Source organism: Cetorhinus maximus, chromosome 1 (assembly GCF_964194155.1).
Source record: "Cetorhinus maximus chromosome 1, sCetMax3.hap1.1, whole genome shotgun sequence".
Lineage (NCBI taxonomy): Eukaryota > Metazoa > Chordata > Chondrichthyes > Lamniformes > Cetorhinidae > Cetorhinus > Cetorhinus maximus.
The window spans coordinates 63,470,299-63,485,888 of NC_135879.1; the positions used below are offsets into that span (position 1 = coordinate 63,470,299).

The window sequence follows — 15,590 nt, forward strand, 5'->3', positions numbered from 1 at the left end:
CTCACATCCTTTAAAAAGTACCTGGATGAGCACTTGGCACGTCATAACATTCAAGGCTATGGGCCAAGTGCTGGTAAATGGGATTAGGTAGGTAGGTCAGATGTTTCTCATGTGTCAGTGCAGACTTGATGGGCCGAAGGGCCTCTTCTGCACTGTGAGATTCTGTAATAATAGCTTCTAACATTTTCCCTTTGACAGATGTTAAGCTAACTGGCCTGTAGTTTTTCCACTTTCTGTCCCCCTCTCTTTTTGAATCTTCCAATCTAATGGAACCTTTCCCAAATCTAGGGAGTTTCGAAAAATTAAAACCAATGCATCAACTCTCTCTTCTTTTAAGACCCTAGGATGAAGTCCATCAGGACCCTGGGCACTTGTCAGCCCGCAGCTCCAACAGTTTACTCAGTACCACTTCTCTGGTAACTGTAATTTTCCTGAGTGCCTTGGTTAATGTCGGGTGGCCCGTCCGTTTTCATTCCTTTTTATTGACTTTTTACATTTACTGTAGGTCTGGCGTCATATGTAGGTGAGGAAGGCAGATTTCCTTCAAGGATATTAGTGAACCAGGTAGGTTTTTATGACAATCGTTTCAGATTTTTATTGAATTCAAGTTCCATCATCTGCTGTGGCAGGATTTGAACTTGGGTCCCCAGAGCAGGTCTCTGGATTACCAGTCCAGTGACAATACCACTACGCCACCACCTCCCCTGGCTGTTCAAGAGTTGCTATTCACTGACCCTTGAACTGATCTGGTGACCTATCACAACACTCCAAGAGGCAGGAAGAAATGTAACAAGCAACGACACAGCCTTTACCTTAAATGTTACAATTTCCACAGACTACAAGCTTACGTACCACACAGACATAGAATCAATGGATTTCATAACAATACCATCAAGACAACTCAAAAATCCAAATATGCTACTCAAAAGCAACTAAGCAATAACATTGGACTCTGCAAAAAAGGCAAACTCCCATCGGCATTCATTATGTAGAAATTCAACTTAACACAGACGAATCTTGTTCAACTGTTGTAGGCTAAAGATTTAAATATATAACCAGCTGGATGAAAGGTTCCATCACTGCCACTACCAGACAGTATCTACAAGTACTTTTTCGTTGTAATACTGTAAATATTAAAATAATTTGTGACAGTGTACAGAAATACACAATGGAAAAAAAAACTCTCTCATCTAGCAACAGATTTTAGTTATAAAATAGAGCTGATACAAACTTAATTGGAGCTGTACTGAAACTTCATTTACCTGAAACTATTCACTAGACTTTGATTCAGTATCAGTTAAATTAACGCCACTAGTTTCCTCAGTGTATGCTGCTGATTCTGATTTCCAATGTACAAACCCCACATCCGGTTTCCTCCACATGTAATCCAGAATAAAATTTAAACAATTATATAAAACACAAATTAAGAAGCACTCAGTATATATGTACAATACCATTTATAAAAGTAGATAAAGTAAGCAAAGGCTCAGAAAAGTACAGCGAATACGGTGGCATTGTTGGTTTCTTAAGTTGTGAAATAGAAATATACATTGTGAAGTAACGCATTACTATCTATGAATGCACTCTGAATTACCTGTAAATTAGCAATATGATTTGTGTTGATATATTGTAAGTAAACTAATTTAAATCAGTACTGAGATGATATTATCAAGTAGGTTAATGTGCTAGTCTGCTTAACCCAATCTATATGAAAGCTAAAATACCCCATTAAAACCACATTGCCTTTGCTATGTTTGTCTAAACTCAGCATTTATACAAACTACCACTTCACAACTGTTACCAGGGGGCCTATACACAACCCCCTCTACAGTCTTAAATCATTTTCCCAATGTAATTGTAAAAATCTTTTGTGTTGTTTTTGATATCAAGCTTCTTTTCATACTTCCTTTTTTCACTCCTACTGAAACAAGAGACTATAAAATTAAGTAATAGAAAAGGATTTAAGACCTTAGTGGGAGTTGTATATAGGCCTGTTAGCCGTTGAGTGAGTTTGGATAAACAGAGAGATTAGACGAGCATGTAGCAAAGGTAGAGTTGGTTTAACAGTGGATTATAACTTTTACATAGATTAGGATAAGCAGACTAGTGCATCAGAAAGGTAGTGGATTTCTTGAGTGTATCCAGGATAGTTTTCTGCAACAGTAGATCCTAGAACCAGTAGGGGGCATGCTACAATAAAAGCAAAATACTGCAGGTGCTGGAAATCTGAAATAAAAACAGAAAATGCTGAAAAAACAGGCCTTGCAGCATCTGTACAGAGAGAAACAAACAGAGTTAACGTTTCAAGTCTGTATGACCCTTCTTCAGAGCTAAAAAGTAGAAATGTGATGGATTTTATACTGTTTAAGAAGGGTGGAGCAGGTGAAGCAAAATAGAAAGTCAGGGATAGATGGGAGCCAGGAAATTGCTAGAGTCTATAATTAATGATAGTGTGGCCAAACACTGCTTGCAGCTGATCACAGATTACCAGCATGGATTTGTAAAGGGCATGTCATACCTGGTGAATCGGATTGAATTTTCGAATACGTGACTAAACTAGTGAACAAGAGAAGTCTGTGGAAGGCATTCCAGAAGGCATTTGTTAAAACCCCACATAAGAGACTGTTAACTTAAGTTGAGGCTCATGGAGTTAAAGGCAAATTATTGACCTGGTTGGGTAATTGGCTGAGCTGCAAGAATCAGAGGGTAGGGAAAATAGGCAGGTATACTAATTGGCAGGATGTGACTTATGTTCCACTAGGGTCTCTGTTGGGGCCTCAGTTAATCACTATATTCATTAATGACTTATGATGGGCTAGAAAGCTGCATATCCAACTTTGCTGATGGCACAAAGACAGACCCCATCGTAAGCAGGTGTGGCTGGAAGTGTAAAACTACAAAATAATATTGATAAGTTAAGTGAATGGATAAAACTGTGGCAAATAGTTTTCAATTAGCTAAATGTGGACCAAAAAAGAATAGAACAGGGTACTTTGTAAATTATGAAAAACTAGAAACAATGGCAGTCCAGAGAGACTTGGGGGCCCAAGTACAGAGATGATTGAAATGAACAGGCACAGAAAATAATGAAGGTAGTTAATGGACTGCTAGCCTTTATATCTAGAGAACTAGAATACAGGGAGGAAGAAATCATGCTTCAGCCAAATAAATCTCTGGTTAGACCACATCTGAGCATTTCTTTACTCAGTACTCTGAGCAGTTCTGGACTCTATATCTTAAGTAGGGTATGTTGTCTTTGGAAGGAGTGCAGCGTAGATTTACTAGAATGATATCCGGACTCTCAAGTTTTAAGCTATAATGAATAATTAAACAAACTAGGATTGTAGTTCCTGGAATTTAGAAGGTCAGGGGGTGATTTGATCAAAGTTTTCAAGTTATTAAGGGGAATAGTTTGGGTAAGTAGGGAGAAATATTTCCACTGGTTGGGAACCTAGAACTAGGGGTAAAGCCTAATGATTAGAGCCAGACCTTTCAGGAGTGAAATTCGGAAACACCTCTTCATGCAAAGAGTGAAAGAAGTCTGCAATTTTTTTTTTGCAAACAATAACTGATCCTAGATCAATTGGTAAATTCAAAACTAAGGTTGAGTTTTTTTGTTAACCAATGACCTTAAGGAATGCAGGGCAAAGAGAAACATATAGTATGGAGTTATATCACAGATTAGCCATGATAACATTGGAACAGGCTCAAGGGGCTACATGGCCTACTCCTGTTCTTATTTTCTTAATACAGATTTTACAAATATCAGTTCTGTGTTTACATAGGAGTCTAGGTTTGTAATAGGTTACTCACATTAGCTCCGTAGTTTGAAACATTTCAATATTTTACTTCATTTCAGATAATGCCTTCTCCCATCCAGCTTATACTATAACCCTTTATAGTGGAGAGACCAAATGCAGGCTGGATGACCGTTTTGCAGAACACCACCATTCCCTCCACAACTATGACCCCAAGCTGCCAATCACCTCATTTTAATTCTCTACCTTGTTCCCACTCTGATCTATCTGTCCTCAGCCTCCTGCAATGTTTCACTGAAGCTCAATGTAAGCTCAAGGAACAGCACCTCATCTTTCGATTGGGCACTTTACAGCCCTCAGGACTGAACATTGAGCTCAGCAACTTCAGGCTGTAACCTCTGCCCACATTTTGTTTCTTTTTCCTTTGTTGGTTTTTCTATTTTTTGTGTTCAGACAGCAACTGTTCCCTAAGTATACCATGAAGAAAACCTGTAAGTGGAAATAATTATAAAGAGAGCAACACATTTTTACATTACCAATATTGGCTTTTCAGAGGTGTAGCTTTTCTAAAAAAAAAATTCAGAATACAGGCAAATTTAACAGCTCCCAGTTTTATTGCATCATTTAACCATTTTTCAAATTCTAAATTACCTCTGCAACAAGTTAACTAAGGATATAGTTGTTAGTAAAATACTGCTGGTTAAAAACAACTTTATCTGCACTGATTTACTGTACTTTTTGTCTAATAAAGTGCAGAAATAAATATCAAAAGCTGCTTTGGTATCTTAGCTAGATCCTTTCCTACTTCCAAGCTCTAATGGCTCATGTCCCAGCTTGACAATTTCAAGATTTGCATCCTGATTTACTAACACCTCATGACATCACCCACTCTACCTTAATCTCTTCCAGCTTTGTCTCCTTTTTATGCATCCTCTTCTCCTTTACTACTGAATCCTCACTCCTTCTGTGCCACCATTGGTACCGGCTTGTTGAACCATTCTACTCCTGCTCTCTCTGACTCTCCATCCAGTTTACAATCCCTTCCTAATCTGCTTTCTAAAGCCTTCTCAAAACCCTGCTTGTTCAGCCTGCCTTTGATTCACATTCTAGCCACTCCATTTTCATAATTCCCCATGTTTAACATCCATTGTATCCTTTTCTTATCGCAAAGGGTTTCGAGACAGTTTCCTATACATATACTTATTCTTAATACAATGTTATTCAAGTACACTGTTTTGGGAATTGTTCACAAACAGTTACTTACATGCACTGCAACCAAAATATGATCACATCATTTAACCACTGCTGTGTAATTCAAAGGACAGTAGGGTATAGATAATGTTTCCAGCCCAGCCAGAGTGCAAATTTCGGAATTAAAGACTAGTAAATTTTAAAACATTCCATAGTAGTTACATTAGCAGAAGTGTTGAATGCCACCTTCCTAACAGAGTAATATGGTAAGTACTGTAAAAACTGAGCTGCCGATCTGTTGTAAATTGTTTATAGGAAATTATATCTTCTCACCTTTGGTTTACTCTGAGATTATTCTGCTTCAAGAGTGCCAGGAAATCATTAATTATCCAACCAATCACCTTCTTTGGATTGACCTGGGTCTGTTCCACAACAGTTTCAAAAAATTGCACAAGTCCATCTTCATTCTGTGAAAAAAAGTCAAAAAACTAGAAAGCTTCACAAAATATTCTTTCATTTTAATTTTTTCCTTCAAAATTCTCCCCTAACCTTACCGCGTCAAAGATCATGAGGAAAACGCATGCAGAAAATTTGGTGAAGGAAATACTGGCAGTTGCTCTATTACTATCAGGTACTCCAACTAGGTTCAATGCTAGGATGTTAGCCTAGATCAGTTATAGGCTTCCTTGCTATTCTAACCAAAATCAGCCAACTCACCACAGATCAGGTATTAAATCTATATGGCTAAGTTCGAGCAACCGAACCACTTGAAAGCATTTCATTTCTGAGTTTTTAAAAAAATAGCATCCTTCAGAAATCAGCAACAAAAATGGTACATTTCAATTAAATTGTGAAAAGAAAATCAGATTCACTTAAAAACCTCAAAGATGAAAATATTTGACAGTATTGTAACAAAAATGCAGAAGCTCCAATTGATGGAACACAATTTTATTAAATGCAACAAAAGGATAGTGCAGCTTTCTAGAGAAAATCACACATCAATTCAACACTTTTACATTATATCACTACTTTAATGGGATCTTCACATCCAGTAATTATTTGCTCTGAAACGATGAAGCTTTACACCATCCTCACTATGCTACTCATTCCTTGCTCACAATGGAAAAAAATCTAAATGTTATCATTAATTGCATGGTAAATAAAAGATATTCTATCAAAATATTTATAATTTATTTTTGTTACAAGCCAGTGCATCATTTCCCCCATGTCTCCTTTAACTGAGTACTGGCCAGCTGAGCCAACAGCTTTCTCTAAAATGTTTTTGGGGCGAAAGGGATCAAAGAATATGGGGAGAAAGCGGGAGCAGGCTATTGAGTTGGATGATCAGCCAGACTCGAAGGGCCAAATGGCCTACTCCTGCTCCTAGTTTCTGTGTTTACAAATCCTGACAAGAGTTATTGCAGAGTAAGATAGTTAAGGTAGACTTTCTAACATCAATATCGGGACATGGTCTTCAATTTCGAAAGACAGCAGAAGTATTAAAAATTCTTTAAATATATCAAAAGATATGCTATTATTTCTTCACAGCTTTACTATCAAGCTGCAAACTTGCAATCGCAAGTGTTTCTAATGCTAATACAGTACAGGCAGATTGCCTTTGCTTGCAAGAAAATAAAAGTTTATGGTGTAGGGGTAACATATTGGCATGGATAGTATATTGACTAGCTAACAGGAAACAGGGAGTAGACATAAATGGGTCATTTTCTGGTTGGCAAAATGTAACAAGTGCTGTGCCACAGGGATCAGCAAATAATAAGGAAAGCTAACAGAATGTTATTGTTTATTATGAGGGGAATTGAATACACAAGTAGGGATGCTATGCCCTATACAGGGCACTGGTGAGACCACATCTGCAGTACTGTGTGAAGTATTGGTCTCCGTATTTAAGGAAGGATGTGTATGCACTGGAAGCAGTTCAGAGTACGTTTACTAGGCTAATACCTGGAATGAACTGGTTGTCTTATGAGGAAAGGTTGGACAAGCTAGACTTGTATCTGCTGGAGTTTATAAGAGCAAGAGGCGACCTGATTGAAACATAAGATCCCATGGCGTCTTGACAGGGTGGATCTGGAAAGGATATTTCCTCTTCTGGGAGAGTCTAGAACTAGGGGTCACTGTTTAAAAATAAGGAGTTGCCCATTTAAGACAGAGATGAGGAGAAATTTTTTCTGAGGGTCATGAGTCTTTGGAACTCTCTTCCTGAAAAGATGGTGGATGCAGACTCTTTTAATATTTTTAAGGCAGAGGCGGATAAATTCTTGATAAGCAAGGGGGTGATAGGTTATTCAGGGTAGGCAGGAATGTGAGAAAGGCTTGCTATGCTTAGGGTAAATAAGTCACCTGGTCTGGATGGCTTGCACCCAGGTTGCTAAAAGAAATGAGGTTGGAGATAGCAGAAAGGTTTGCCTTAATCTAGAAATCTTCCCTAGATTTGGGGGGGGGGGGGGGTACCAGAGGATTGGTGAGTGGCAAATGACACCCTTATTCGATAAGGGTTGTATGGATAGTCCTAGCTACAAGATTAAGTTAGCTTAATCAGTGGCAGGTTAAGGTTTCTGAATGCACAACTAGGGAAAATATCAATAGGCACTTGAGAGAGGTGCTGAGTTAATTACAGGGAGCTAGCAAAGATTTGTAAAAGGCAAATCATGCTTGACTAATCGAATTGAATTTTTTGATGAAGTAACTGAGAAAGTTGATTAAGGGGATGCAGCAGCTGCTGTTTATATGGATTTTAAGTGTTTGACAAGTTATCACATAAAAGGCTGATTAACAATTGACCCTCCTATCGCATAAAACTGGATTAAAAAATTGGCTTAAGGGCAGAAAGTAGCGAGTCATGGTCTATGGTTGTCTTTCCGGACCAGAGGATGGTAGATGGTGGCGTTCCCCAAGACTAGGATCTTCGGGTCGGTGTGCGGGGGTGGGCCCTGCTGGCCGGCGCATAAAATGACGCGTGGTGACATCGGCCATGTGTCCCGACGTCACCACGCGTCATTCTGATCCTCAGTTCGGCAGGCACACAGCGGAGTCAGCTGCGTGCCCACCGAACTGTCAAAGGCCTATTAAGGCCATTTAAAAACTGATTAACTGAGCTGCCCGTCCAACATGAAGGTTGGTGGGCAGGCGGAGAGACCAGGCGACCTTCACATTTATTATGAAACCTCATCCACAGGCGGGATGAGGTTTCATGAAGTGTTTATAAATTGAAAGAAAGTTTTTAAAGTTCATTGACATGTCCCATCTCACTGTCACATGAGGGGTCATGTCTTAAATTTTTTTTTTCTTTATTAAAATTTTTAGAATTCAAACTAATCTCCCCAAGGCAGCTCTGTGCCTCAGGGAGGCTTCTACACTCAACCGCGCGCATGCGTGAAAGAGTGCAGGCCCTGACTGAGCCTACTCCCCCCTGCCTGCACAGGGAGCACACAGTGCTTCCAGGTGTGCGTCACGCTGGGCAGGCCTTAATTGGCCTGCCCATGTAAAATAGCGGCACACAGCCGATCGCAGGCTGCGATCGGCTGTGCGCCTGCCCATACCCACTCCCCCGATCCCATCCCCCCACCCCCCTCAAAACGGGGACAAAGTTTTCCTCCAATGGTTAGTGCTAGGACCATTGCTTTTATTGCTATCTATAAATGACTTGGATCTTGGAAAAATATCAAGTAAAATTTCAAAATTTGCAGATGATACCAAACTTGGAGGAGTGGCACACAGTGAGGATGATATGAATTGCCTGCAACTGGACATAGATAGACTAGCAGAATGGGCAGAAAAGTGGCAGATGGAATTTACCGCAGAGAAATGTAAGGTGATGCATTATGGCAGAAGCAGGAAGGAGAGGCAACATAGGTTTAATGGTGCAACTTTAAAGAGTGCACTGGAACCTGGGGGTGCATGTGCATCAATCTTTGAAGGTGGCAGAGTGGTTAGCAAAGCACATGGGATTTTGAGGTTCATAAATAAAGGCACTGAGTACAAAAGCAGGAAAGTTATACTGAACCTTTATAAATCTTTGTTAGCCCCCAAATAGAGTATTCCATCCAGTCAGATATGATTTGGCCAGAGTGGACTGGGAGCAGTTACTTTTAGGTAAATCTGCGACAGAGCAGTGGGACTCATTCAAAAAGGAAATAGGGAGAGTACAGGGCCAACATATTCCAGTAAAGACAAAGGGTGGGACCAACAAATCCAGGGAACCCTGTATGTCGAAGGATATACAGGATTGGATAAAGAGCAAAAGGGAGGCTTATGGCAGATACCAAGGGCTCAAAATAGCGCAAGCCCTAGAGGAGTATAGAATGTGTAGGGGGGGAACTTAAAAAGGAAATTAGGAGAGCAAAAAAGGGGCATGAAAAAACATTGGCCCGTAAAATAAAGGAAAATCCAAAGTTATTTTACGTGTACATTAAGAGTAAGAGGATAACTAGGGAAAGAGTAGGGCCCATTAAGGACCATAGTGGTAATTTATGTGTGGAGCCAGAAGACGTAAGTAGGGTTCTAAATGAATACTTTGTGTCGGTGTTCACAAGCGAGAGGGACGCCGCGGGTATGGAAATCAGGCAGAAGGATGGTGATATAATTAAAGAAATTAACATAGAAAGGGAGGAGGTTCTAAGTGGTCTGGCAGGCTTAAAATTAGATAAATTTCCAGGCCCGGATGAAATGTATCCCAGGCTGTTGAGTGAGGCAAGGGAGGAGATAGCAGGGGCACTGGCAATAATTCTCAATACCTCACTGGCCACAGGAGTGGTGCCAGAGGACTGGAGGACAGCCAACGTGGTACCGTTATTCAAGCAGGAAGGAAGGGATAAACCAGGGAACTACAGGCCAGTCAGTCTAACCTCAGTGGTGGGGAAACTATTGGAAGCAATTCTGAGGGACAGAATTAATCTACACTTGGAGAGGCAGGAATTAATCAAGGACAGTCAGCATGGTTTTGTTAAGGGGAGGTCATGTCTGACCAATTTGATTGAATTTTTCAAAGAGGTGACCAGGTGTGTAGATGAGGGCAATACATTTGACATAGTCTACCTGGACTTCAGCAAGGCTTTTGATAAGGTCCCGCATGGGAGACTGAGAACGAAGGTAAGAGCCCATGGGATCCAAGGCAACTTGGCAAATTGGATCCAGAGTTGGCTGAGTGGCAGGAAGCGGAGGGTGATGGTCGAGGGGTATTTTTGTGATTGGATGCCTGTGTCCAGTGGGGTTCCACAGGGGTCGGTGTTGGGTCCCTTTCTGTTTGTGGTATATATAAACGATTTAGACTTGAATGTAGGAGGGTTGATCAGTAAGTTCGCGGATGACACGAAAATTGGTGGGGTGGTAAATAGTGAGGATGGTAGCCTTAGATTACAGGAGGATATAGACCCGCTGGTCAGATGGGCTGATCAGTAGCAAATGAATTTAATCCGGATAAGTGTGAGGTGATGCACATGGGCAGGACAAACAAGGCACGGGAATACACGATGAATGGAAGGACCCTGGGAAGTACCGAGGATCAGAGGGACCTTGGTGTGCATGTCCACCGGTCCCTTAAGGTAGCAGGACAGGTAGATAAGGTGGTTAAGAAGGCATATGGGATACTTGCCTTTATTAGCCGAGGCATAGAATATAAGAGCAGGGAGGTTATGCTGGAACTGCATAAAACGCTGATTAGGCCACAGCTAGAGTACTACTTGCAGTTCTGGAATCCGCATTATAGGAAGGACGTGATTGCACTAGAGAGAGTGCAGAGGAGATTTACCAGTATGTTGCCTGGGCTGGAGAATTTTAGTTATGAGGAGAGATTGGATAGACTGGGGTTATTTTCCCTGGAGCAGAGGAGATTGTGGGGTGAACATGATTGAGATGTATAAGATTATGAGGGGCATAGATAGGGCAGACAGGAAGGAACTTTTCCCCTTGGTGGAGGGATCAATAACCAGGGTGCATAGATTTAAGGTAAAGGGCAGGAGGTTTAGAGGGGATAGGAGGAAGAATTTTTTCACCCAGAGGGTGGTGGGAATCTGGAACTCACTGCCTGAAAGGGTGGCAGAGGCAGAAACCCTCATTACACTTAAGAAATATTTGGATGCACACTTGCGATGCTATGGCATACAAGGCTATGGGCCTAGTGCTGCGAAAAGGGATTAGAATAGTTAGGTACTTGTTTGACTGGCGCAGACTCAATGGGCGAAGGGCCTTTTTCTGTGCTGTAGACCTCTATGACTCTATGAGTTCTGGTCACCACATTTTATGAAAGATGTGAAGTTCCTTAAGAAGGTGAAGAGGAGATTTATCAGAATGATTATAGGGATGGGGGTTTTAGTGGCAAGGCTGGGATTATTGTTGTTGGAGCAAATGAGATTGAGGGGAAATTTGACAGAGGTGTACAAGATTATGACAGGCTTAGATGAGGTAGAGAAGGAAAAACTCTTCCTATTAGCTGATGGTACAAGGACTAGGGAACACAGATTTAAGATCTTGGACAAGAGATGCAGGGGGAATATAAGGAAGGATGTTTTTACACAGCGAGTGGTAATGACATGAAACTCACTGCCACCAGGATGATGGAAGTGGAAACAATCAACGATTTCAAACGGAAACTGGATGGGCACTTGAAGGAAATAAACTGGCAGGGCTACATGGACTGAGCAGAGTAGAACTGACTGGATTGATCCACTGGGACCCAGCATGGAACTTTTTTCAAAATTGATTTATAGGATGTGGGCATCACTGGCTTGGCCAGAATTTAATGCCCACCTCCAATTGCCCTTGAGAAGATGGTGGTGAGCAGCCTTATTGAACCGCTGCTGTCCATTTAGTGTAGGTACACCCACAGTGCTGTTAGGGAGGGGTTTTGACCCAGCGACAGTGAAGGAACAGTGATATATTTCCAAGTCAGGATGGTGAGTGGGTTGGAGGGGAACTTCCAAGTGGTGGTGTTCCCATGTATCTGCTGCCCTTGTCCGGTGGTAGGGGTCATGGGTTTAGAAATTGCTGCCTAAGGAGTCTTGGTGAGTTTCTGCAGTGCATCTTGTAGATGGTACACACCGCTGTCACTGTTTGTCGGTGGTGGGGGGAGTGAATGTTTGTGGAAGCGGTGCCAATCAAGTGGGCTGCTTTGTCCTGGATGGTATCAAGCTTCTCAAGTGTTGTTGGAGCTGCACTCATCCAGGCAAGTAGAGAGTATTTCTGTTGAGAGGACTTTAAACTAAATGGGGGTAGGGTTCTGGAGAGGGGATACATCGGCTAACAAAGCAAAAGGATGTGGCAGCATTGCAGGGCAGCCAATTAGGTATTGATACCCTGAGTGAGACAGGAAGGGACAGAGTGCCCAAACATAAAAAAACAACAGCAAATAGGTTCAAAGGGGGGAATAAATGGTAAAAAGGCAAAATTGATGGCTTTTTACTTCAATGCACGTAGTATTCAGAACAAAATTAATTAATTTACGGCACAAGTAGAGGTTAATGGGTGTGATCTTATAGCCATTACGGAGGCGTGGTTACAAGGAGATCAAAGCTGGGAATTAAATATTCAGAGGTATGTGATTTTTCGAAAGGACAGGCAGGAAGGAAAGAGTGGTGGGGTAGCTTTGCTAGCATGAGATGGAATAAGTACGATAACAAGGAATGATCTAGGATCGGCAGATGTAGAATCCATATGGGTGGAGGTAAGAAATAACAAGGGGAAGAAGGCATTGGCGGGAGTAGTCGAAAGGCCCCCCGAACAGTAGCTATACTGTAGGACAGAGAATAAATCAGGAGATAGTGAGGGCATGTAAAAAAAAGCGATACATTACTAATGGGTGACTTTAATCTTCATGTAGATTGGGAAAATCAAATTGGCAGAGGTAGCCGCGACCAAGAATTCATAGAGTATATTCGGGACAGTTTCCTAGAACAATATGTTGTGGATCCAACCAGGGATCAGACTATTTTGGATCTCGTAATGTGTAATGAGGCAGGTTTAATAAATGATCTCAGAGTAAAAGATCCCCTAGGAAACAGTGATCATAACATAGTAGAATTTAGCATTCAGTTTGAGAGAGAGAAACTTGAGTCGGAAACAACTGTGCTAAACTTAAATAAAGGTAATTAAAAAGGAATGAGGGTAGAGTTGGCTGGAGTGGACTGGGAAAGGAGTTTAGCAGAAAAGACAGTTGATGAACAATGGCAGACCTTTAAGAAAATAGTTCATGACTCACAACAAAGATGTATCCCAGTGAGAAAGGAGGATTCTAGGAAGGTGCTAAACCAACTATGGTTAACCAAGGAACTTAAGAACAGTATCAAATTGAAAGAAAAAACATACAATGTGGCAAAGATTAGTGGTAAGCCAGAGGGATGGGAAAGTTTTAAATACCAACAGAATATGACCAAGAAAATAATAAAGAGGGAGAAAATAAACTTTGAGGGTAAACTACCAAATAATATAAAAACAGACAGTAAGAGCTTCTTTAAATATATAAAAAGGAAGAGAGAGGCCAAAGTGAACATAAGCCCCTTAGAGAATGAGGCTGGGGAAATAATAATGGGGAACCAAGAAATGACAGAGGAATTGAATAAATACTTTGTATCAGTCTTCACAGTAGAAGACACTAATAGCATTCCAAAAATACTAAATAATCAAGGGGCAAAAATGAGGGAGGAAATAAATACAATAACTATCACTAGAGAAAAAGTACTAGGGAAACTAATGGGGTTAGAGGCCGATAAGTCCCCTGGACCTGATGGGTTGCATCCTGGGATATTAAAGGAAGTAGCTACACAAATAGTGGATACACTGGTAGTCATCTTCCAAGAATCCTTAGACTCTGGAAAAGTCCCAGAAGATTAGAAAAATGCCAATGTAATGCCCTTATTTAAAAAGGGAGGGAGACAAAAAAAAACAGGTAACTATGGGCCAGTTAGCTTAACATCCGTCATTGGGAAAATGTTAAGAGTATTATAAAGGATGTAATAGCAGAGCATTTAGAAATGCATAATATAATCAAGCAGAGTCAGCATGACTTCATGAAGGGGAAATCATGCCTAACAAATTTATTAGAATTCTTTGAGGAGGTAACAAGCAGGATAGATAAAGGGGATGTAATAAATTTGGATTTTAAAAAGGCGTTTGATAAGGTACCGCACATAAGGCCACATAATAGGATAAGAGCCCATGGTTAAAAACAAAAAACTACTGCAGACGCTGGAAATCCAAAACAAAAACAGAATTACCTAGAAAAACTCAGCAGGTCTGGCAGCATCGGCGGAGAAGAAAAGAGTTGACGTTTCGAGTCCTCATGACCCTTCAGCAGAACTGAGTAAAGTTAGGAGAGGGGTGAAATATAAGCTGGTTTAACAGCCCATGGTGTTGGGGTAGTATATTAGTATGGATAGAGGACTGGTTAACTAATAGAAGACAGAGTTGCGATAAGAGGGGCATTTTCAGGATGGCAACCTGTAACTAGTGGAGTGCCACAGACATCAGTGCTGGGTCTCAATTATTTACAATATATATTAATGACTTAGTTGAGGGAAGTGAATGTACTAATGCCAAGTTTGCAGATGACAAAAATAGGTGGGAAGGCAAGCGGTGAGGATGACACAAAGAGTCTACAGAGGGATATAAGTAGCTTAAGTGAGTGGGCAAAAGCTTGGCAGATAGAATATAATGTTGGAAAATGTTGAGGTTATGCATTTTGGCAGGAAGAATGGAGGAGCTGAATATTATTTAAATGGAGAAAGACTGCAGAAAACTACAGCACAGAAGGATTTGGGAGTCCTCGTGCATGAATCCCAAAGAGCTAACATACAAGTTCAGCAGGTAACAGGAAAGGTAAATGGAATGTCGGCCTTAATTTCAAAGGGAATGGAGTATAAAAATAGGGATGTCTTGCTAAAACTATACAAGGCACCAGTTAGACCACACCTAGAATACTGTGAACAATTTTGGTCCCCTTATCTAAGGAAAGATATACTGGCATTAGAGGCAGTCCAGAGAAGGTTCGCTAGGTTGATTCTGGGTATGGAGGGATTTTCTTATGAGGAGAGGTTGAGTAGGTTGGGCCTGTACTCATTGGAGTTTAGAAGAATGAAAAGCGATCTTATTGAAATATAAGATTTTTAGTGGGCTTGACCGGGTAGATGCTGAGAAGTTGTTTCTCCTTGTGGGAGAGTCTAGGACCAGAGAGCATAGTCTCAGAGTAAGAGGTTGCCCATTTAAGACAGAGATGAGGAGGAATTTCTTCTCTGAGAGAGTAGTGAATCTGTGGAATTCTTTACCGCAGAGAGATGTAGAAACTGGGTCGTTAAGTATATTCAAGGCTGAGATAGACAGATTTTTAATCAGTAAGGGAATCAAGGATTATGGGGAAAAGGCAGGAAAGTGGAGTTGAGGATCATCAAATCAGCCATGATCTCATTGACTGGCAGAGCAGGCTCGATGGGCCGAATGGCCTACTTTTGCTCCTACGTCTTGTGGTCTGATTCCATCACACTCCTGACTTGTGCCTTGTAGATGGTGCACAGGCTTGGGGAGTCAGGGCGAGAGTTACTCGCTGCAGGGTTCCTAGCCTCTGACCTGCTCTTGTAGCCACAGTATTTATATGGCTAGTCCAGTTCAGTTTCTGGTCAATGGTAACCCCCAGGA

General features: G+C 41.1%; 1 protein-coding gene across 2 annotated transcripts in view; it reads right to left on the minus strand.

The window, feature by feature from the left end:
- The window catches only part of gatb (glutamyl-tRNA(Gln) amidotransferase, subunit B), a 91,399-nt gene that overhangs the window by 20,867 nt on the left and 54,942 nt on the right, over window positions 1–15,590 (minus strand). The window contains exons 10-11 of one of the 2 annotated variants that reach the window (XR_013576529.1): window positions 5,283–5,416; window positions 4,085–4,247 (exon numbers count right to left, since the gene is read on the minus strand). Coding sequence is in view for 1 of the 2 variants with exons in the window: in XM_078541280.1 (XP_078397406.1) it covers window positions 5,283–5,416 (134 nt within the window). In the remaining variant the exon portion in view is untranslated. The remainder of the gene's footprint in view (window positions 1–4,084; window positions 4,248–5,282; window positions 5,417–15,590) is intronic. The other variant, XM_078541280.1, reaches the window with a different exon arrangement.